This window comes from Macaca nemestrina, chromosome 9 (genome assembly GCF_043159975.1).
Source record: "Macaca nemestrina isolate mMacNem1 chromosome 9, mMacNem.hap1, whole genome shotgun sequence".
Classification (NCBI taxonomy): domain Eukaryota; kingdom Metazoa; phylum Chordata; class Mammalia; order Primates; family Cercopithecidae; genus Macaca; species Macaca nemestrina.
The window spans coordinates 65,111,824-65,135,416 of NC_092133.1; the positions used below are offsets into that span (position 1 = coordinate 65,111,824).

A 23,593-nucleotide genomic window follows, 5' to 3' on the forward strand; every position below is an offset into this window, starting at 1 on the left:
ACACTGACAGTAAGCGGAGGTAGAGAATGTGAGCCCAGGTGTACCTGACCAATTCCACTGTTCCTTTATTTATCCCGTGCTGCCTTAGTGACCCAAGGCCCCACGAGGAACAGTCTGGCTCTTCTTCCTCATGGTGGTCCTGGCCCAGGCAGCCACAGACTTCTGGGAATAGCATTCAGGCTGGGACCCAGGAATACTGAGTCCTCGTCCTACCAATTACAGTCTCATGCTAGGTTAAGATTGCCTTAACCAACAGCTGCTCTTCCGTGACAGTCAAAGCCCATTGAGTGCAAGGACTGTATCCTGTTTGCTCTTGTAACTTTTGTAACTGGTATATAGTAGATAATAAATATATGCTGCATAAGGAATGATTGAGAGACTGTGCTGTTATAATATCAATGTACTCTCAGTGCCTGATGCTAAACAATGGTAGCCACTATTAAATGTTTGTTAAACAGTACATATGAAGAAGAAGAATATATTTCCAGCTGATGGGATCAGAAAACTATTCATGATAGAGTCACTCAGTATTTGAGTTAGTCTTAAATGACAGGGAGGATTTTGAAACACCGAGGTATGGGGAAGAGTGCTGTAGGTGGAGGAGACAGGGACAAAGGGACAAGATGTGGGGAGGTACCGACTATTCAGGGAGAGGCCAATCTGAATGGAGGGAAGTAACAACTGAAGGTACAGTACTTAGCTGAAGAGTAGTACAGTACTTAGGAAAAAGGAGTTTGTTATCAAATATGATCAGGGAACATTGGGTTAAATAAACTAGGTAGTTGTTTATTACAGAAGTTTTCAGAGCCTTTCACAGTACCACTGTGGCTCCAAGCAACATTTCTCAAACATTTGGCCTGGGGACCCTTTTTCTTGTAGAGAGCATTTCATGGAATGAATGTTCCATAGAACCCTTTTTGCGAACGACTGATCTAGTTCAGTCCCCCGTGTATGGGCAAGGGAACTGAGACCCAGAGAAGAGAGGCGACTTACTCAGGGCCACATAGCAGAATCCGGATTAGAACCCCAATACCCTGATCAGATTGCTTGGCCCTCAGTATAGGACTTGTTTGTAATGTGAGGATCATGAAAATAGAAAGGACAGCTTTAAAAAAAATCTAGGGAAACTTGAATTTTTTATTCAAACAATCACCTTTGTGCTGGACTTTTAAATTTTCATTTATTTTTTTCTTTCTCTCCTAACTTCCTAAACTTGTTAAATGCTGGACTTTTTACCCCTGTTTTGTACAGTGGTATTTTCTGTTAATCACCATGACTAGACCTGTTAATCACTGTCACTGCCTTTGTGGCCTCCAGAATCTCGGGAAGAGGCACCATAATCTATTCCAGGTTTCCTGGAGGTCAAAAAAACGATGTTCTCCTGCATGGCCATTTTTAGGGACATATAGGTACTACAGCAGTTTACAACCTGTGCCTCTTTTGCTATTTGTCTAGCTATTCCTTGCCCCCAACCCTTGTAACTGGTGTGGTAGGTAGAATGGTTCACCAAAGATGCCCACATCCTGATACCTGGAACCTGTGAATATGTTACCTTATGTGGTGAAAGAGACTTTTCAGGTATAATTAGGTTATGGACATTAAATTAGGGAGATTATTCTAGATTATCTAGGTGGACCCTGTGTAATCACAGGTACTCTGTTTTTGTTTTTTTTTTTTTGAGATGGAGTCTTGCTGTGTCGCCCAGGCTGGAGTGCAGCGGTCCGATCTCGGATCACTGCAAGCTCCGCCTCCTGGGTTTACACCATTCTCCTGCCTCAGCCTCCCAAGTAGCTGGGACTACAGGTGCCCACCACCGCGCCTGGCTAGTTTTTTGTACTTTTTGGTAGAGACGGAGTTTCACTGTGTTAGCCAGGATGGTCTCGATCTCTTGACCTCGTGATCTGCCCGTCTTGGCCTCCCAAAGTGCTGGGATTACAAGCTTGAGCCACCGCGCGCGGCCCACACGGGTACTCTTAAAAGCACTTTTAAGATAAATTTTCTCTGGCAAGAAACAGAAGCAGCGCAATGGAAGTGCACATCAGAGAAAGTGTGGGCAGGTTTAATTCTGTGTTTGAAGATGAAGGGGGCAACATGATAGGAAATAGAGATGACTGAGAGAGGCTCCCATCTGACAGTCATGGAGGAAATAGTGACTGCCGTCCTCAGTCCTACAACCATAAGGAACTGAATTCTGCCAAAAACCTAAATGAGAGTGAAAACATTCTATCCTCAGTCTCCTGATAAAGCCTAGGCTGGCCAGCGCTTTGGTTTTGGCTCTGACACCCAGAACTGCTGACCTTAGACTGTGAGATAATAAATTTGTGTTGTTTTAAGCCACTAAGTTTGCTGTAATTGATTTTGACAGCCATTGAAAACTAATACAACTGAATAAAGTCATGACCATATCCAGGGTGGAGGCCTTGAAGGGAAAGAGGGTAGGAAAGGGTACCTCAGAACCTAAGAGTTTTGGGCCAAATGTGGATTTGTTTTAGTATTGTTCAAAAGCCAGCTGGTTTGAGTCATTCAGCTGATTTGAGTCGGTCATTCCTGACTGAGGCTCCTTGTATCGCTATCCGCAGTGAGGGTGGTGGCCATGGGGGAAGGGAGCTAGAAGCTCAAAGGGCACCCCCGGCTGGGGCCACCTGTCTTCTTGGTGTATCAGTGTGCTATCTGACAATCTGACAACCAAATTGTGGGATCTGTTCCAGGCTTTCTGAGACTCAACTGATGGTCAATATTAGTGAATATATCACTTGAAAAGGAGGCCACTAACTAAATTCTGACAGGTTGAAGTGTGATAAGTAAAGAAGACATAGTTACTAAGGACTCCTGCTGTTGAACAGCTCATCCTCCCAAGGGAAGCCTTTAGCTTTCCAGCAGAGGGTATTTCCCAGAAGGGAGCCATTTGTCTAGAAGTCAAAAATAAACATCACCATGCTTGAGAAAGAATTCCAGCTTCCATGGCAGATAACCCGATTATCTGCAGCCAGCTTCTGTCTTGGTACTCTTTTGTTTCTAGATGTGGAGGAAAGTGTTTGCATTCTTTTACTTTACTAAAATAAAAGGGAGACATGGAGAGGGGCTTGGTTTACTGGCCTGGAACCTTTCTTGTTTTTGTTTCCATTTCATTTGATTTTCTGAAACTATTTGAAGTTGTAACACAATAGATCTAATTGTTTAAAGCCATCAAAGATTTGCACAGCATCTTATCTTTAATGAGGGGCATGTTATTACAAAATGCTTCAATTTTTCAAAGTTCAGGATTAATTTTAATGTTAAAAAACATTTGGTGGAAATTCCATACTGGATAAAAGAGCAGTTTAAAATCACGGAAGCTTCTTGGATTACTTTGAACAAAACATCCTTTTTTAAAATTAAACTTGAGTGTACCTGCAGGCTGTTTTATTTGTGCTCTGTTGTCATCCCTAATGTGCATAGAAGATACCTTTCCCACAGTGTGATTCAATACAGGCGCCCAAAAAGATGGTCTCAGATTTCATGTGGCTGGGTAATTAGTTGAGTTACAGCGGCTCCGTTAAACCACTTGAAGGTCAATAATGCATGAATTTCTGGCAGACTGCCTAGCTCTGAGTCCATAAGCACACTTGTATAGGGACTAAATGTTCTTATAGTAGAGAAAAACTCGTCTTCTAAATATAAAATAAATAATACTAGGATTAGTTTTTTTTTGTTTTTTTTTTTTTGAGACGGAGTTTCGCTTTTGTCACCCAGGCTGGAGTGCAATGGCACAGTCTCGGCTCACTGCAACCTCCACCTCCCAGGTTCAAGTGATTCTCCTGCCTCAGCCTCAGTGCAGCTGGGATCACAGGCACCCACCACCACGCCCAGCTAATTTTTGTAATTTTTAGTAGAAACGAGGTTTCACCATGTTGGCCAGGCTGGTCTCAAACTCCTGACCTCAAGTGATTCGCCCACCTTGGCCTCCCAAAGTGTTGGGATTACAGCCGTGAGCCACCACGCCCAGTCTTGAATTCATTTTTTTCTAGAATTTAATTCTATGAAAAATTCATGTTTTATTATGACACGAAAATGTTAGGATGTGACTGCTTTTTGAATTTTGAAAGAAAATCTTTCCTCTGTCTTGCAGATTAGTAGCACAGTCTCTCATGGGCCTTAAAATCAGATTCAAGCATCCCGATTTAAAATGTTAGAATTTAAATTCCAAGAGCAGACCCTCTTGGAATTGGTTTTGGTCTTTTAAAAGCATAAGATTAATGTAAAATAAGCGTAATTGTTAATTTTTTCCCCCTTAACAGTACAGTTTTTATTAAAACTTTAATTTTGTCCCTGCGGTTTTACTGGAGTGCCCAGATACCAAAATAAACACTTTTTTTTTTCTTTTTTAGAAATAGGGTCTTGCTCTGTCACCCAAGCTTCAGTGCAGTGCTGTCATCATAGATCACTGCAGCCTTGAACTCCTAGGCTCAAGCAATCCTCCAGCCTCGCCTGCCAAAATGTTGGGGTTGCAGGCATAAGCCACCGTGCCCTGCCACATTCAGATTTGATAAGGATGCTTTTATTTCTGAGACGGAGCAAGGACCGTCTTTTTAGGGTCCTGTGCCCAAACAAGAGGATTGTTTGTTTGTTTGTTTTGAGACGAGTCTCGCTCTGTCGCCCAGGCTGGAGTGCAGTGGCGCGATCTCTGCTCACTGCAAGCTCCGCCTCCCGGGTTCATGCCATTCTCCTGCCTTAGCCTCCCGAGTCGCTGGGACTACAGGCGCCCGCCACCATGCCCGGCTAATTTTTTTGTATTTTTAGTAGAGACGGGTTTCACCTTTTAGCCAGGATGCTCTCGATCTCCTGACCTGGTGATCTGCCCGCCTTGGCCTCCCAAAGTGCTGAGATTACAGGCGTAAGCCACCGTGCCTGGCCTTTTTTTTTTTTTTAAATCCTGAGTTTAAGAAAAATTCCAGATAGCTAGCTAGATCCTTTTTTTTTTCTTAAATCCACCATGGAAAATATACCATCTTGTCTTTTTTCTTTTGCTATCTAGTACTAAAAAGTAACTAACTTACTAAAAAGGCAATAGCCTAAAACAATAGCCAAAAAAGTTAGAATCCAGAGGTGTTTGGTTACCCTATAAAAACTAAAGATAACATCTTAACATATGTGCCTGAGTTGTCTTTCAGAAACTTGGACCCCTCCACTGAAGACCCTCACCCAACAGATTCACTGGCACATAAACCTGAGATAAGAAAAAATTAAGTACTAAACTCTGACCTGCGTTCTTTGTTCTAAGTTTCTTTCTAATGGACTTGGAGGGAGTCATACCCCTGAGCCAGTTAACATTTTTCTTTACTGACCCCAAATTTTTAAACAAAGCTTCTCTTCCTTAACGAATTAAACTAGAAAATCTTTAAATGTACCTATGATCTGTAAGCCCCTTCAAGATATCCTTCCCTTTTAAGCCAAAACCAATATATAACCTCCATATATTAATTTATAATTTTGCTTGAAACTTCTACTCTCCTAAAATTTACCCCTGCCTTTAAAAACCCTTGCTTAGGCCGGGCACGGTGGCTCACACACCTGTAATCCCAGCACTTTGGGAGGCTGAGGCCGGCAGATCATGAGGTCAGGAGATCGAGACCATCCTGGCTAACACAGTGAAACCCCGTCTCTACTAAAAAATACAAAAAAATTAGCCGAGCGTTGTGGTGGGTGCCTGTAGTCCAGCTACTCGGGAGGCTGAGGCAGGAGAATGGTGTGAACCCGGAGGCAGAGGGTACAGTGAGCTGAAATAGTGCCACTGCACTCCAGCCTGGGTGACAGAGCAAGACTCTGTCTCAAAAAATTAATTAATTAATTAATTAATTAACAAAAAATAAAAATAAAAACCTTTGCTTACAAGACATTGGGAGGTCAAGATTTAAACAATAGCTGCCTGGTCCTCCTCCTCTTGGCACCCTACAAATAAATGCCTTCTCTTCTATAACTATAAAAAGCCTTGATGTAGATACCTGGATTTACTGTGCCGGGCGAGTGGACTCCAGTCCAGTTAACACTTCAAGGGTGTTCTCAGTGGACAAGGCAAACACAGAATTGGGCCAGGCAGATTGTAATGATTTTGTAATGATTCTCATTGTGGTGTGAGTATTCACACCTCCTGAATTGGCCAGGAAATGGATTTTGTAGTCACTTGGTGACCCAGAGTCACAGGCTTTCTTTGTGTCTGGCTGGGTTTCCACTAAAATGCTTATGATACCAAACCTCACCTTCAACTAATTTTTAATTACCTTCAAGATGTGGAGTGAATGTGATGTTTGAAGCCTGGCATTGTTGCCCTGTATCAGACCTTCTCTCAGGGCGCGGGTCTTGTCAAGGTCCACATTCCTCGGCTTGTGATCCTCACACCCCCCAACCTGGGGGAAAATCACTTCACTGGGTAGGCCCATGTGCTGACGCCAACTCTCCGTCTTAAAGAGTGCAAAGTTTAGGCTTATTTTCATTTTGTTAATGCTTCCCAGTGATCATCTATAACTGGAAGATTTTAGGAGTCCACAGGCCCCTGGTTGAAGATTTTTCAGCACCATAGTTCTTGGGAGGGTTCACTGGCTCCACTACAGCTACGCTGCTGGGTCTGGCTGGAAGGCAATCTTGACATGTTTCTATTTGTCATGGGTGCACCTCTTGATATTCTACATTGGGGTATGAGTATTCCCACTTCCTGAATTGGCCAGGAAGTGGCTCTTTGAGCCCCTTGTTTTTCTGATAGAAAACAACCAGGATAGGGTATTCTAGAGGCCTTCTCCTTGAGGCTTATGGAAGGGGCCTTTGTGTCCTTACATAAAGAAACCACCTGTTTTTCCTCAGAACTTTGATGAGGACTTGGGTTGCATTGGAACAATATTGTTGAGCTATTGTCACCAACTCCAAGAGCAAGTCACACTTTCCCAGGGGCCTGCTCCTATTGGCCAGGGGCTTTCTAGGCCACTGTCATTAGGCACCAGGGAGCAGAGACTGATTGCCTGGGGTTATATGAATCCACGTCCATCCCACAGGAGGCTGATTCTAACATTTTCTGCTACAAGGGCCTGCTCTGGACTTCACTGGATGAAAAGCTTTTGATAGTGAAGAGCTCAGTATTTTCATTTGTGAATTGCGCATCCACATACTACATTTAATTTGCTTTGCACTTTTTTCCCCCAAACAAGTGGACTTGTAAAAGAATAACTTTTTAAACTCCTCATACTTTGCTTTCATCATTACTTTGACTTTTTTTTTTTTTTTTTTTTTTTTTGTGGAGGTGGGGAGTGGGGGTTGCTTTCTGGTCTTTACCAGAATAAAAAAAAAAAATTCTTTTTTTTTTTTTGAAATGGAGTTTTACTCTTGTTGCCCAGGCTGGAGTGCAGTGGCGTGATCTCGGCTCACTGCAACCTCCCCCTTCTGGGTTCAAGTGATTCTCCTGCCTAAGCCTCCTGAGTAGCTGGGATTACAGGCATGTGCCACCACGCCCACCTAATTTTGTATTTTTAGTAGAGACGAGGTTTCTCCATATTGGTCAGGCTAGTCTCAAACTCCCGACCTCAAGTGATCCACCCGCCTCAGCCTTCCAAAGTGCTGGGATTACAGGCATGAGCCATCATGCCTGGCCAACAAAAAAATTTTATAAAGCAACTAAATCCTTTTGTAGTACAGCAAGGAATCAGTAAATTAACAACAAAACTCCTTTTCAGAAAGTGTGTAGCAGGCACAAATAACCTCATCTTTATGGTTCTACTTTGTTGTTATTTTTTGTGAAACCAGTCTTTCAGCCTAAACACTTTTTTCATTTCTGAGGCACCAAAGAGTACAAGAATGTGTAAACAGAGAATGCTGTTGTCAACTGTTTATGCTCTGGCTCAAAGTCTCTCCTTAGCCTTCTGAGCCCTGCTCAGCTCAAGGGTCAAAGGTCCACAGCTGGCCTAGACTGAAGAGTGCTCTTCAGTTTACTCCCTCATAGTTTGGGACAGACCCAGAGGGCTGGACTTCTCTTATTGTGGAATCTGGTTACGTCTATAAGTGGGATCTTCTGCATAGAAAGTTAATTTTTGGTGAAAAACTAAGAGCTATGCATTCCAAAAAGCAAAGGAGTGCAAAAGTCACTGAAACAGACCATGGCCGAAGCTTGAAAATGATCCCCCTGTCTGTCATAAATGTTCCCGTGTCAGGGTGCACTCTGCTTTCCTGCACAAAGGGGACTCGATGATTTGTGCACCTGAAGGATGTATCTTAGCAACGGCTGTGAAGGAAATGTACTGAGAAACTTTCTCTAGGCTTTGTCTAGAGGAGCTCCACAGCAGAGGCAAATAGCAATTAACAATGTCCTCTAAAGTGAAGTTTACATTTAGTTGTATTAATTTTAAGGGGGAAAAAAAGGCAATTCGTCTTCCTAGTTGTTCATCTTTTAAAATACCCATCCCCACATCATAGTAGGAATTATGAATACATTTTTTAAGAGTATCTTTGGATTCGGCAAACAGTGTTAGGGTTCTTTTAAAAAGATAGGGTTTGAAAAATATAAGAAAAAAGTTGTTTCATACATTTCTCCTTGGTAATTAAAAGTAGTGCTTTCTGAAAAATCAAGTTTTTGCTCTTATTTTGAAGTAATTATAGATTTACAGGAGGTTGTAAACAAATATACAGGAATCCCTATGCATCTCTGTCCCAGCCCCATGAAAATCTATTTTGACTATTAGTTTTTCTGTGAAAAGAGGAAACAGACCAAAGGATTGAACTAGAAAATGGGCTGCTTCAGTTCTAGCCCAAAGGCATAGTGGAGACTGGCACTACTGTTTTTCCCAGTGCACAGAAATGGGCAGCCGCATGCAGGCAGGCACAGCAGGGGCACCAGACGACATGCTGATTTTCTCTCTTTCAGTGTTCTCCCCCACCCCATCTCTAAGTTCACAGTGACTGTTTTTTTTTGTTTTTTTTTTTTTTGTTTTTTTTTTTTTGAGACGGAGTCTCGCTCTGTCGCCCAGGCTGGAGTGCAGTGGCGCGATCTCGGCTCACTGCAAGCTCCGCCCCGCCGGGTTCACCCCATTCTCCTGCCTCAGCCTCCCAAGTAGCTGGGACTACAGGCGCCCGCCACCTCGCCCGGGGAATTTTCTTGTATTTTTAGTAGAGACGGGGTTTCACCGTGTTAGCCAGGATGGTCTCGATCTCCTGACCTCGTGATCCGCCCGTCTCGGCCTCCCAAAGTGCTGGGATTACAGGCTTGAGCCACCGCGCCCGGCCTACACAGTGACTGGTTTTAAGGAAAGGTGAGGTGAGGTTCAAACAGGTATTAGGTGGCTGAGGAAAGCCTCAGGCTTTGCCCTCTATGTCTAGCTGTTGTCTTTCAAGGAAGGGAAAGTTTTCCCCCCTCTTTTAAAATTAAGGGCCTCTAATCCTCTCGGTTTTATGACTGGCTTTGGAAAAGGGGGTTCTGGTTTCTATGACCTGCCTTGGGGAAGAAGGATTCTTGTTTCTATGGCTGGCCTTAGAAACAAGATAGGAGGATAGGAAAAGGCCAGAAAAAACCTCTTGCTTCTGAGACTTCATTATGGAGTATTACTTTCTGAGTTCCAACGTGCAGTGGGGATGGGTAATCAATTCAAGATCACAGGAAAAGATGTTTTTAGGGAGGTAAGGAAGAGAGATATAAAAGTTTAAAGCCACTTATTTTAACTAAGCACATACAGTTATATCAAAGAAGCATAAAAATATTTAAAATTGTACTTTAGGCTGGGCTACTCCCAGCTACTCAGGAGGCTGAGGCAGGAGAATGGCGTAAACCCAGAAGGTGGAGCTTGCAGTGAGCTGAGATCCGGCCACTGCACTCCAGCCTGGGCGACAGAGCGAGACTCCGTCTCAAAAAAAACAAAACAAAACAAAACAAAAAAATAAAATAAAATAAAATTATACTTTCACATTTTGTCTAGTTGAGTGGGGAGATGAAAGTGAAGGAAGTAAAACTCAGATGAGGAAGGAAAAAAGAAAGAAAAAGAGGGAGTGAGGATAGAGGCTTGTTACCCTCAGTTCAGAAGTTGAGTTTCAAGGAGGATTTTGAGTTTTAGGTAAATTAATGCCCCGCTTGGACAGATTTTCAGGGCATCATCTATTGCCACTCTCTGAAATGCTAGTTAATTGATTAGCCATTCATCTTCGTTTTTCAGAGTGGTATAGGCCTCTGAGAATCACCCAATGAGATAGCCACAGCCACACCTAGAGGACATCCTTCCCAGGCTGCAGAAGCAGACAGCAATTCTACCTTGTGATGTGACCTTCCAAGGCCAGATAGAGAAGCTTAAGTAAACAAGGGAACAATGGAAAATATAACAGCAAATTGCTTATGATTTCCTTGTTGAAGTCCTTTATCTTCATGCAGATACAATAAGAATACAATATTGGCCACTTACCAGCTCTGGGCTTCAACCCTTCATACCTGGCCAGTCCATTACCTTCCTTCCCCCCTCAACAACCAGTACAATGTATTGCTTTCTCTACTGTCACTGGGAGAGTTTAACCGCAGAGCATAATCAAGTTTTCTTAATTCTTTAGCTTCCTTCTGGCTATACTTGACTCCCCATTCAGCCCCAGGATCATGTTTGTTAAATGGTTAGCAACTTTAACATTGCTGTCATTAACACCCTAACCCTCTACCAATCCAAAGAGTAGTACTCAGACCTGCAGTGTGAATATCACTGGGAGGTTGTTAGAAGTGCAGGATCAGGGGCTCTGAATCAGAATGTGCACATTAGCAAGATCTCCTGGTGATCCTCATATGCACATTAAAGTTTTAGAGGCATGGGCTTGCCTCCCCCAGCTCTCACCCTTTTCCATTACAAAATGACACCCCTCTGCCAAAAACTATGCATAAATCACCTGGAGACTCAGGGCTCCTTCACAATCTTCTTACTCATTTTTTATTTCGTAGTACTTTGAGAATAGCTCCTCCTCAAACCCCCTTTCCACCCACCATCCTCTCATTCCCATTTTTCCCTCCTCTCATTTCTGTTTTCTTTCTAACTTGACAGAAGTCCGATGACTTTGCTCTGCTAATATTTTTTTTTCCTTTTCTGCCTCAATATATTTCTGGTCTTCTGCCACCCTCTATTATCTTCTCAAGTCTCAGATAGAGTAGCATCTTCCTCATTTGTAAGCTAGCCTCTCTACCTATGCCCTTGATACACTTTCCTTTTCCTCTTCTTTGGGATCTTGCTATCTTACTGATCTCCCCTCTCCCAGAATAATGTCCACTATCTCCACTAACCCCTTCCTTTTTGCATCCAAAGGGACACAGATCTTATTTTAAGAAAACCACAGCATACACACATCCAGTCATATTCACTGGATCCTACTCCTTTCTGGTTTATGATCTATTATTTCTCCTTATTTGCCATCAGATTTCACATACAAATGGTCTAGAGCAGCGGTTTCCAACTGGGATGACTTAGCCATTGAGAGGATATTTGGAAGTGTCTGGAGACATTTTTCGTTGCTGCAACTGTGGGAAATGCTACTGGCATCTAGTGGGTAGAGGCCATAATGCTATTAAATATCCTACATTGCACAGGGCAGCCTCCCACCGCAAAATTATCTGGCTAGTGTGGCAACCTATCCCAGTTTGCCGGAAACTTTCCAGGCTATAGGCTTATAGCACTGAATGTCCTATGTTCCAGGAAACACCTCAGTCCTGGGCCTACTGGGACCATTGGTCATCCTATATATCTCAACCCAAATGTCAAAAGTGTCAAAGTTGAGAAATGCTGCTCTACAAGGAATACCCATTAACTTTACATTTTTCTCACCAACTTCCTTTCCTTCAATTGGAACTTTAATTTCTGTCTTCTTTTCTACTGAAATAGTTTTTTTTTCCTTTCTTTTTCTGGTTTTTTTTTTTTTTTTTTTTGGTGGTGGTGGTTGTTGTTTTTTGTTTGTTTTGTTTTCCTAGAGACAGGGTCTCACTCTCACCTAGGCAGCAGTGCAATGGTGTAGTCATAGCTCATTTCAGTCTCTAACTCCTGGGCTCAAGTAATCCCCTCACCTTAAGCCCCTAGCAGCTAGGACAGGTACACCACCATCCTGGCTAATTTAAAAAAATTTTATCTTTGTAGAGATTGGATTTTGCTATGTTGCTCAGACTGATCTCAAATTCCTAGCCTCAAGTGATCTCTCTAAAGTGTTGGGATTACAAGTGTGAGCCACTGTGGCCAGGCTGAAATTGTTTTCTTAAAAGTCACCAGTGGCACCTTCCAAACAAGAAATCCAATGGCTTTTCTCCTTCCTCAACCCTTTGGATTTCCTTCTAAGCATTTGATACTGTTGACCACTATTTATTTTGAAGCCCTTTTTTCTTATACTCTTGGTATGTGCCAAGAGGTATGTGCTCTTTTGTGGGTTCCTAATTCCTACTGTGGTTTTTTTTTTTTTTTTTTTTTTTTGAGATGGAGTCTCACTCTGTCACCTAGGCTGGAGTGCAGTGGTGCCATCTTGGCTCACTGCAGCCTCTGCCTCCTGGGTTTAAGTGATTCTCCTGCCTCAGCCTCCTGAGTAGCTGGGATTACAGGCACCCACCATCACGCCCGGCTAATTTTTATATTTTTAGTAGAGACGGGGTTTCACCATGTTGGCCAGACTGGTCTTGAACTCCTGACCTCGGGTGATCCACCCACCTCAGCCTCCCAAAGTGCTGGGGTTACAGGCCTGGTCCCTACTGTGTCTTAAATGTAGATTGTTTCTTAGGTGTTTCTTGGTGCTTTTCTTTATTCTCCTGTTAAATAATTTATTCCACTGTAGCTTCAGATCTCATCTCTATTAGTTGATTCCTAAATCTCTTTCCTGAGTCTAAGTCTTTCATTTCCAATTGATTGAGGGGTTTCCATGGATGTCCAGCAGAATCCAGTACTCGACCTGAGTAATGGCAGGATCATCCCAATCAAGAAAATGTGGAATGGTGAAAATACTGGATCATGAGTCAGAAGGCCTATTTCTGTCACTTTACTTGCTTTTAGACTTGGGACCATTACTTGAGTTTTCTATAACTTATATTTATTTATTTATTTATTTTTTTGAGACAGAGTCTCACTCTGTCGCCCAGGCTGGAGTGCAGTGGCATGATCTCTGCTCACTGCAAGCTCCGCCTCCTGGGTTCATGCCATTCTCCTGCCTCAGCCTCCTGAGTGGCTGGGACTACAGGCGCCTGCCACCACGCCCGGTTAATTTTTTGTATTTTTAGGAGAGACAGGGTCTCACCGTGTTAGCCAGGATGGTCTCGATCTCCTGACCTCATGATCCACCCACCTCGGCCTCCCAAAGTGGCTGGGATGCTAGGCATGAGCCACTGCGCCCGGCCGAACTTTATATATTTTAAGCAAAGAAATAATCCTGTGTCTGCCTAAAGATAGCTAATATGAAAAAATATTTTGAAAGATTGTAAACTACTGGTATATAAGTATTACATGACCTCCTGAATTCTGATAATACTTTGAGCCTTTCTAATGGAATCTTGCCATCTCTTACTTGTAGAGACAGTTAATTAATACACATTTCTTAAAAGTAGAGACCATAAGGTAAATCTTTTTTTTGCATAGTTTTTATCATTGTACATGTCACATTAACAGATTCTGAGTGAAGACTGATGAAAGAATTGCAATTCCATCTATTAGTCTTTATTTTTGTTTCACTAATTCCAAATATTTTATACTATATCAAATTTATCACCCCCCCTTTTTTTAAATCTCCAATTTAGGTGATGTCTTTCCAGTGCAAATGAATCCAATAACTCAATCTCAGTTTGTACCTTTGGGTGAAGTTCTTTGCTGTGCTATATCTGATATGAATACAGCTCAGATTGGTGTAACACAAGAATCACTTTTGGAGCATTTGATGAAACATTACCCAGGTAGAGTAATAGGTTTTTCTATATTTGTACTTCACTGTATGTATTTGGTTTCTATTTATAATTAGTCTTAAACACATCTAAGTAAACTGGGTGATATCCTTTTTTTTCCCTCTTCTGTAGGACTTTATGTCAAAACCCTGCCGGCCGGGCGCAGTGGCTCAAGCCTGTAATCCCAGCACTTTGGGAGGCTGAGGCGGGTGGATCACGAGGTCAGGAGATCGAGACCATCCCTGACTAACATGGTGAAACCCCGTCTCTACTAAAAATACAAAAAACTAGCCGGGCGAGGTGGCGGGCGCCTGTAGTCCCAGCTACTCGGAGGCTGAGGCAGGAGAATGGTGTGAACCCAGGAGGCAGAGCTTGCAATGAGCCGAGATCGTGCCACTGCACCCCAGCCTGGGCAACACAGCGAGACTCCGTCTCAAAAAACAAAAACAAAAACAAAAACAAAAAACCCCTGCCATAAGAAGTCCTGCATCAACAAATTTAATAAGGGTATTTCTTTTACTTTTCAGATAAACTTCTCCAAAAATAAATCCTTATGGCAATAAATAAATAAATCACGCTCTGTGGAAAAGAGTGCAAAATGAGAAAGAAAAGTTTATTTCCCCCATCTCCCATTTTTTCATTTTCACTTCCCAGAGATAACTGCTATTATCATTTCTTATATATATGTATGATAATATAACAAATTTTTCATAACATAAATTGGATCTTTTTTTTTTTTTTTTTGAGACAGAGTCTTGCTCTGTTGCCCAGGCTGGAGTGCAGTGGCACGATCTCGGCTCACTGCAACCTCCGCCTCCCCAGGTTCAAGCGATTCTCCTGCCTCAGCCTCCTCAGTAGCTGCAACTACAGGCGCCCGCCACCACGCCCGGCTAATTTTTGTATTTTTAATAGAGACGGGGTTTCACCATGTTGGTTAGGCAGTTCTCGAACCTCTGACCTCATGATCCGCCCGCCTCAGCCTCCCAAAGTGTTGGGTTTACAGGCATGAGCCACCGTGCCTGGCATAAATTGGATCATTCTATACATTCCCTCAACATGTTTCCTTTATTAAAAACATATCTTGGAGATCTTTCCATACTAACATATATTGACATGTCTCATTCTTTATTTTATTTATTTTGAGACAAGGCCTCACTCTGTTGCCTAGGTTAGAGTGCAGAGGCACCTTCTTAGATCACTGCAGCCTCAAACTCGTGGGTTGAAGCAATCCACCTGCCTCAGCCTGCCAAGTAGCTGGGACCACAGGTGCGCGCCACTCATTCTTTTATTTATTTTCTCCCTTTTCAAGAATGGCATCCGGGCCAGGCATGGTGGCTCACGTCTGTAATCCCAGCACTTTGGGAGGCTGAGGTGGGAGGATCACGAGATCAAGAGATTGAAAGCATCCTGGCCAATATGATGAAACCCCATCTCTACTAAAAACTAAAAAATAAAAAATAAAAAAAAATTAGGCACAGTGGCAGGTGCCTGTAATCCTAGCTACTAAATAAACGAATGCTTTCATCAGTCACAGTTTAAATTTATAATGGGTTTTTATTTGAGTTAATTCAGATTTTCTTTTGTCTATTTACTCATTAACCTACCCATGTGACTTTGTGTGGGCTAAATTATTTTCCTGTTATTTTAATTTTTATTTTTGAGACAGGGTCTCACTCTGTTGCCCAGGTTGGAGTGCAATGGTGCAATTACGGCTCATTGCAACCTCTGCCTCCAAGGGCTCAAGCAATCTTCCCACCTCAGCCTCCAGAGCATCTGGTACTACAGACACCCACCACCATGCCCTGCTAATTTTTGTATTTCTAGTAGAGACATGATTTCACCATGTTGCCCAGCCTGGTCTTGAACTCCTGAGTTCAAGCGATCTGCCTGCCTCAGCCTCCCGAAGTGCTGAGCCATTATAGGCGTGAGCCACCATGCCTGGTCTATTCTTATTATTTAAGTTATAAATATTATTTATACTTCTTTGGCTTTTTTTTTTTTTTTTTTTTGAGACAGGGTCTTGGTTTGTTGCCCAGGCTGGAGTACAGTGGCACAATCATAGCTCACTGCAGCCTTGAACTCCTGGGCTTAAATGATCCTTCCATACCTAGCTAATGTTTAACAATTTTTTTGTAGAGACAAAGTCTTGCTATGTTGCCTAGCCTGGTCTTGAACTCCTGGGCTCAAGAGATCCTCCTGCCTTGACCTCCCAAAGCTCTGGGATTATAGGCATGAGCCATCACACCCATCCCTGGCATTTTAATCACATGTATTAATCATGTTACAATCACCTCTGGGTTTATCAAACCAATATTTAGTCATTTCAGAGTTACTGATTTCACTCATTAAAATTTTTCTTATTCAAAATCTGTCTGTAAAATGTTTGTCTGTTTTAGGCATTGCAATTCCATCTGAAGATATTCTCTATACCACTCTGGGAACGCTGATTAAAGAAAGGAAGATTTATCACACTGGAGAAGGATACTTCATAGTTACTCCTCAGACTTACTTCATTACAAATACAACCACCCAGGAAAATAAGAGAGTGCTGCCATCAGATGAAAGTCGCCTGATGACAGCTTCCATGACGTATCTGGTGAGCATGGAGAGCTGTGCAGAGTCAGCCCAAGAGAATGCTGCCCCCATATCCCACTGTCAGTCTTGCCAGTGTTTCCGGGACATGCACACTCAGAATGTTCAGGAACCACCAGTTGCTACAGAAGTGACTAGGAAGAGTCACAGAGGTCTTGGGGAATCTGTACCTTGGGTACAGAATGGGGCAGTTTCAGTGTCTGCAGAGCACCACATTTGTGAGAGCACCAAACCTTTACCATACACAAGAGATAAAGAAAAAGGCAAGAAGTTTGGTTTTAGTGTCTTATGGCGCAGCATATCTAGAAAGGAGAAGCCCAAAACGGAACACAGCAGTTTCTCTGCTCAGTTCCCACCTGAAGAATGGCCTGTCCGAGATGAAGATGACTTGGACAATATCCCTCGAGATGTTGAACATGAGATAATCAAACGAATTAACCCCATTTTGACTGTTGACAATTTAATCAAACACACCGTCCTAATGCAAAAATACGAAGAACAAAAAAAATATAATAGCCAGGGCACTTCCACTGACGTGCTGACAATTGGGCATAAATATCCTTCAAAAGAGGGTGTTAAGAAGAGGCAGGGTCTGTCTGCAAAACCTCGAGGGCAGGGCCATTCTCGCAGGGATAGACACAAAGCCAGGAATCAGGGAAGTGAGCTTCAGCCAGGAAGCATTAGACTGGAGAAACACCCCAAGCTCCCTGCTACACAGCCTATCCCCAGAATTAAAAGCCCAAATGAAATGGTAGGTCAGAAACCACTTGGTGAGATGACAACAGTGCTAGGTTCCCATTTGATTTACAAAAAGCGAATCAGTAATCCTTTCCAGGGTTTGTCTCACCGAGGAAGCACAATATCCAAAGGGCACAAAATTCAGAAGACCGGTGATCTGAAACCCAGCCAGACTGGACCAAAGGAAAAGCCTTTCCAAAGGCCTAGGTCCTTGGATTCCTCAAGAATCTTTGATGGTGAAGCCAAAGAGCCATACACTGAACAACCTAATGATAAAATGGAAGCAGAATCCATTTACATAAATGATCCTACTGTCAAATCCATCAATGATGACTTCAGAGGTCACCTTTTCAATCACCCTCAACATAGTATGTTGCAAAATGACGGTAAATGCTGTCCCTTTTTGGATACCATGTTGAGATATGATGTGTATGGTGGAGAAAATGAGGTAATTCCTGAAGTCTTGAGGAAAAGTCATTCCCACTTTGACAAATTAGGGGAGATCAAAGAGACTCCGCATAGCCTGCCATCACGAGGTGCCTCCTTTTTAGACCGAACACCCTCTGCTTGTAGATTAGTGGATAACACAATACACCAGTTTCAAAATCTTGGCCTTTTGGATTACCCAGTTGGCGTGAACACTTTAAGACAACCTGAAAGACAAGACAGAGACTCAGAAGAAGTTTTGAGAAAAGGATTTGTCCAGGATGCAGAAACTATGAGCCTAGAAAATGAACGGCTTTCTAATGATGACCAGGCCTTGTATCAGAATGAAGTGGAAGATGATGATGGTGCCTGTAGTTCATTATATCTAGAGGAGGATGACATTTCTGAGAATGATGACTTATGTCAAATGCTGCCTGGCCACATTCAGTATTCCTTTACAGGTGGAAGCCAGGGAAATCATTTAGGAAAACAAAAAATAATTGAGAGATCTCTGACCAAGTACAACAGCACAATGGAGAGGGTTGAGCCTCAGGTGCTTAAAAGAAACGAATGCTGCAAACCCACTGGGCTGCATGCTACCCCAGGTGAAAGCCAAAAACCTAACCTTTCTGCTGAAAGTTGTGGCCTAAATTCAGGGGCCCGGTTTGGTTTTAACTACGAAGAAGAACCCAGTGTTGCTAAATGTGTACAGGCCTCAGCACCTGCTGATGAAAGAATCTTTGATTACTGTAGTGCAAGAAAAGCCAGTTTCGAAGCTGAAGTCATACAAGACTCTATTGGTGACACAGGAAAGAAGCCAGCTAGCTGGAGTCAGAGTCCTCAGAATCAGGAAATGAGAAAACATTTCCCACAAAAGTTCCAACTTTTCAACACTTCACATATGTCAGTCTTGACTCAGGATATCCAATATGAACACAGTCACTTGGAAGGGACAGAAAATCACAGCATGGCAGGAGATAGTGGAATAGATTCTCCACGGTAAGTCCACACGAAAGTGTCTGGTTTAGGCCGGGCGCGGTGGCTCACGCCTGTAATCCTAACACTTTGGGAGGCCAAGGCGGGCAGATCACGAGGTCAAGAGATCGAGACCATCCTGGCCAACATGGTGAAAGCCCATCTCTACTGAAAATACAACCGGGCGTGGTGGCGGGTTCCTGTAATCCCAGCTACTCAGGAGGCTGAGGCAGGAGAATCACTTGAACCCGGGAGGTGGAGGTTGTAGTGAGCCGAGATTGTGCCACTGCACTCCAGCCTGGCGACGGAGCAAGACTCTGTCTCAAAAAAAAAAAAAAAAGAAAGTGTCTGATTAGCCACTGTTCTACAGGAATTATGAAAGTCAAGGGCATTTTGAGTTATCTAGTCAGAGACTACTTAATATCACACTTTTATAATGACACAATTCTGCCAGCTTTTATACCTTTATTGAATAAATTGTATAAAGTTACAATGAAATCTCTTATATAGTAGGATACAGTTTATTTATAATGTGAACCAAATTTGTCTGTCCCCACTACTCATAAATCTTCAATTATTTCTAAAAATAGAAATTTCTATAAGTCAAGCACTTTCTGAACTGAGGGTTGGAAGTTTTCACTTCTATTCCTGACTCTACACAGGTTGAGAAAGGGATGTGGCTACTATTCTCTAATATTTTCTTTTCTTTTCTTTTTTTTGAGATGAAGTTTTTTCTTGTTCTTGTCACCCAGGCTGGAGTGCAATGGCGTGATCTCAGCTCACCACAACCTCTACCTCCTGGATTCAAGCGATTCTCCTGCCTCATTCTCCCGAGTATCTGGGATTACAGGCGTGTGTCACCACACCCAGCTAATTCTGTATTTTTAGTAGAGACGAGGTTTCTCCATGTTGGTCAGGCTGGTCTTGAACTCCCGACCTCAGGTGATCCACCCACTTTGGCCTCCCAAAGTGCTCGGATTACAGGTGTGAGCCACCGCCGGCCTAATGTTTTCTTTCCTTCTTTTTTTTTTTTTTTTTTTTGAGACAAAATTTTGCTCTGTCATCCAGGCTGGAGTGCAGTGGTGCAATCTCTGCTCACTGAAGCCTCCTCCTCCCAGGGTCAAGCAGTTCTCCCACTTTAGCCTCCCAGGCAGCTGGGATCACAGCCATGCACCACCATGCCCAACTGATTTTTGTATTTTTTAGTAGAGATGGGGTTTTGCCATGTTGGCCAGGCTGGTCTTGAACTCCTGACCTCAAGTGATCCGCCCTCCTGAGCTTCCCAAAGTGTTGCAATTACAGGCATGAGCCCCCATGCCCGTCTTCCACTAATATTTTCCATGCCAATTTGTTTAAACGTTGTTTGGGTTATAAAAGTAGTATAGCCATGATAGAACACTTAAGAAGTACTGAAAAGCACTTTTTTCTTTTAAAATAGCTAACAATCTTACTGGGTAAAAAACATTTTTTAAAACACCTATACTTATTCTAACTCACACACACATATTTTTTTTGAGATGGAGTTTTGCTCTTGTTGCCCAGGCTGGAGTACAATGGTGTGGTTTCAGCTCACTGCAACTTCCGCCTCCTGGGTTCAAGCAATTCTCCTGCCTCAGTCTCCCAAGTAGCTGGGATTACAGGTGCCCGCCACCGCGCCTGACTAATTTTTGTATTTTCAGTAGAGACAGGGTTCTACCATGTTGACCAGGCTGGTCTCGAACTCCTGACCTCAGGTGATCTGCCCGCCTTGGCCTCCCAAAGTGCTGGGATTACAGGCATGAGCCACTGTGCCTGGCCTAACATCTAGATATTTTTAAAAAATCATTTTATATTTGGTGTATTTCTCTATAACACTTCAGTCCAAATGTATAGATCTATAGATTTTGTCTACTGGGCTTGTACTGAGTTAGTATTTTGCATGTTGCTTTTTAAAATTAATAGTCTATCATATCATGAACATTTTCCCTATGTTATTTAATAGTTTCTCAAAGGTCATTCTAAAATTTGGTTCATATCTTTGCCAGTATTTTTTTTTTTTGGTTCGAGACAGTGATTCACTCTGTCGCCCAGGGTGGAGTGCAGTGGTATAGTCACAGCTCACTGCAGCTTCAACTTCCCTGGGCTCGAGTGATCCTCCTACCTAAGTCTCCTGAGTACCTGAAACTACAGGCACATGCCACCATGCCTGACTAATTTTTTTTTTTTTTTTTGAAGAGATGGGGTTTCTCCTTGTTGCTCAGGCTGGTTGGTCTCAAACTCCTGGGCTCAAGTGATCCACCTGCTTCAGCCTCCCAAAGGGCTGGGATTATAGGTATAAGCCACTGTATAGGCCAGCCTGGCTGGCCCTACACTATTTTCTATGCATTTGTAAGTTGCTCTGTTGTTGTTATTTCTTTGAGACGGGGTTGCACTCTTGTCACCCAGCTGGACTGCAATGACACAATCATAGCTCACTGCAGCCTACACCTCCTGGGCTCAAGCCATCCCCCAACCTCAGCTTCTGGAGTAGCTTGGACTATAGGCACATGCTCCCATGCCCAGCTAATTTTTTGTAGAGATGAGGTTTCACAATGTTAGCCAGTCTGGTCTCAAACTCCTGGGCTCAAGGGATTCTCCTACTTCAGTCTCCCAAAGTACTGGGATTACAGGCATGACCCACCACACCGGCCATCAGGCTAATTAAAAAAGCTTTTTTGATCGCTTCTTGGCCTTTTGGCTAAGATCAAGTGTAAAAAAGTTTTTTTGTAGAGACAATATATTGCTATGTTGCCCAGGCTGGCCTCGAACTCCTGGATTCAACGATCCTTTTGCCTTGGCCTCCCAGTTTTGGGATTGTAGGCGTGAGCCACTGTACCAGGGCTTAATAAAAGTATTTTTAACAACAAATCATACAGAGCCATGGCTTTCTTTGTTCTTCTTTTTTTTTTTTTTTTTTGAGACAGAGTCTCACGCTGTTGCCCAGGCTGGAGTGCAGTGGCGCGATCTCGGCTCACTGCAAGCTCCGCCTCCCGGGTTCCCGCCATTCTCCTGCCTCAGCCTCCTGAGTAGCTGGGACTACAGGCGCCCGCCACCGCGCCCGGCTAATTTTTTGTATTTTTAGTAGAGACGGGGTTTCACTGTGGTCTCAATCTCCTGACCTTGTGATCCGCCCACCTCGGCCTCCCAAAGTGCTGGGATTACAGGCTTGAGCCACCGCGCCTGGCCTCTTTTTTCACGTAACTTATATTATCCTGTTATTGATAAATGTAGCTTAAGCTTTGGTGTTTGTTTGTTCGTTTTTTGAGATGTAGTTTGCTCTGTCACCCAGGCTGGAGTGCAGTGGCGCGATCTCAGCTGACTGCAACCTCTGCCTCCTGGGTTCAAACAATTCTCATGCCTCAGTCTCCCAAATAGCTGGGATTACAGGTGTGCACCACCAGGCCCAGCTAATTTTTGTGTTTTTATTAGAGACAGGATTTCACCATGTTGTCCAGGCTGGTCTCGAACTCCTGACCTCAGGTGATCCACTCGTCTCAGCCTCCAGAGTGCTGGGATTACAAGCATGAGCCACTGCACCTGGCCTCAAGCCTTTTTCTTCTTGCCTCAGCCTCCCGAGTAGCTGGGACTACAGGCGTGAGCCACCATGCCCAGCTACTTAGTGTGTGGGTTTTTTGTTTTTGTTTTTTTCCTGTTACGTGGCTCTCTCTCCATAGATAGATAGATAGACAGATAGACAGACAGACAGACAGACAGACTATTATTTTCCTTTCTTTTTTCTTTTTTTAGAGACAAGGTCTCACACTGTTGCCCAGGATAGAGTACAGTGGTTCAATCAGGGCTCACTATAGCCTTGACCTCCTGGTCTCAAGCAAATCAGCCTCCTGTGTAGCTGGGACCACAGGCATGCACCACCACACCCAGCTGCTGCTGCTGCTTACTATTTTGTACGAATGAGGTCTCACTATGTTGTCCAGGCTGGTCTCAAACTCCTAGGCTCAAACAGTTCTCCTATCTTGGCCTCTCAAAGTGCTAGGGTTGTAGGCATGAGCCACTGTGCCCAGCCTGTTTTCCTTTCTTTGACATTTAGATCATTCCCAATTTTTTGTTATTAATAAATCAACCTGTAGTGAGTTATTTTTACATAAAAAGGTTTGTGGGCATTTCTGAGTTTTTTCTTAGGATATGTTCCTAGAAATCTACATTTTAAAAACATATTACTTCTTTATTGGGGGTACAAGATCTTTTCTTTCTTTCTTTTTTTTTTTTTTGAGATGGAGTCTCGCTCTGTTGCCCAGGCTGGAGTGTAGTGGGTGTGATCTTGGCTCAGTGCAACTTCTGCATCATGGGTTCAAGAGATTCTCATGCCTCAGTCTCACGAGTAGCTGAGATTACACGTGTGCACCACCATGCCTAGCTAATTTTTGTATTTTTAGTAGAGACAGGGTTTCACCATGTCGGCCAGGCTAGTCTCAAACTCCTTGCCTCAAGTGATCCGCCTGCTTTGGCCTCCTGAAGTGCTGAGATTACAGTCATGAGCCACTGCGCCCACCCTACCAAACAGTATTGTGTTAGCTGAAGCAAGACATATGTGTTAGATAATGGACTGATATAGCTCATACCTCCTAGAAAAGAATGTTGTATATTAAAAAATAATAATTTGCTTTTCTCTTCCATACAATTTCTCATAAAAGTAACAAATTTCACAGGAAGATATTGGCCACTTCAGATGTATGTAAGTTTTTCAGGGAACTTACTGTTTCTGACTAGAATATACTTGATACTGGATCTGAGAACAGACGTTGTTCAGAAAATATAAACTTCTTGGAAGGCAGCTGTCAAATAATTGAGGTGCTATTGTGAAGCCTTTAAAATGTAAACAGCACTTTGGATTTTGAAAAGTTAACTTATTTGATAAGTGTACCTTCGTATTAGTAAATGTACTACTTCAAAGTATCAAATGAAAGTATAATGCCTTGGTTAGAAATTCAAGTTCCCTTTGAAGCCAAT

The 23,593-nt window shown here is 43.0% G+C and overlaps 1 protein-coding gene and 1 pseudogene across 3 annotated transcripts in view; both read left to right on the forward strand.

Annotated features, from left to right (window-relative positions):
* LOC105466113 (storkhead box 1) overlaps nucleotides 1–23,593 on the forward strand; it is a 73,235-nt gene that overhangs the window by 43,001 nt on the left and 6,641 nt on the right. For 2 of the 3 annotated variants that reach the window (XM_011715057.2, XM_071069650.1), the window contains exons 2-3: nucleotides 13,736–13,888; nucleotides 16,273–18,631. In XM_011715057.2, the coding sequence (XP_011713359.2) occupies nucleotides 13,736–13,888; nucleotides 16,273–18,631 (2,512 nt within the window). The remainder of the gene's footprint in view (nucleotides 1–13,735; nucleotides 13,889–16,272; nucleotides 18,632–23,593) is intronic. The other variant, XM_011715060.2, reaches the window with a different exon arrangement.
* Nucleotides 21,304–21,416, forward strand: LOC112423929 (U2 spliceosomal RNA; annotated as a pseudogene).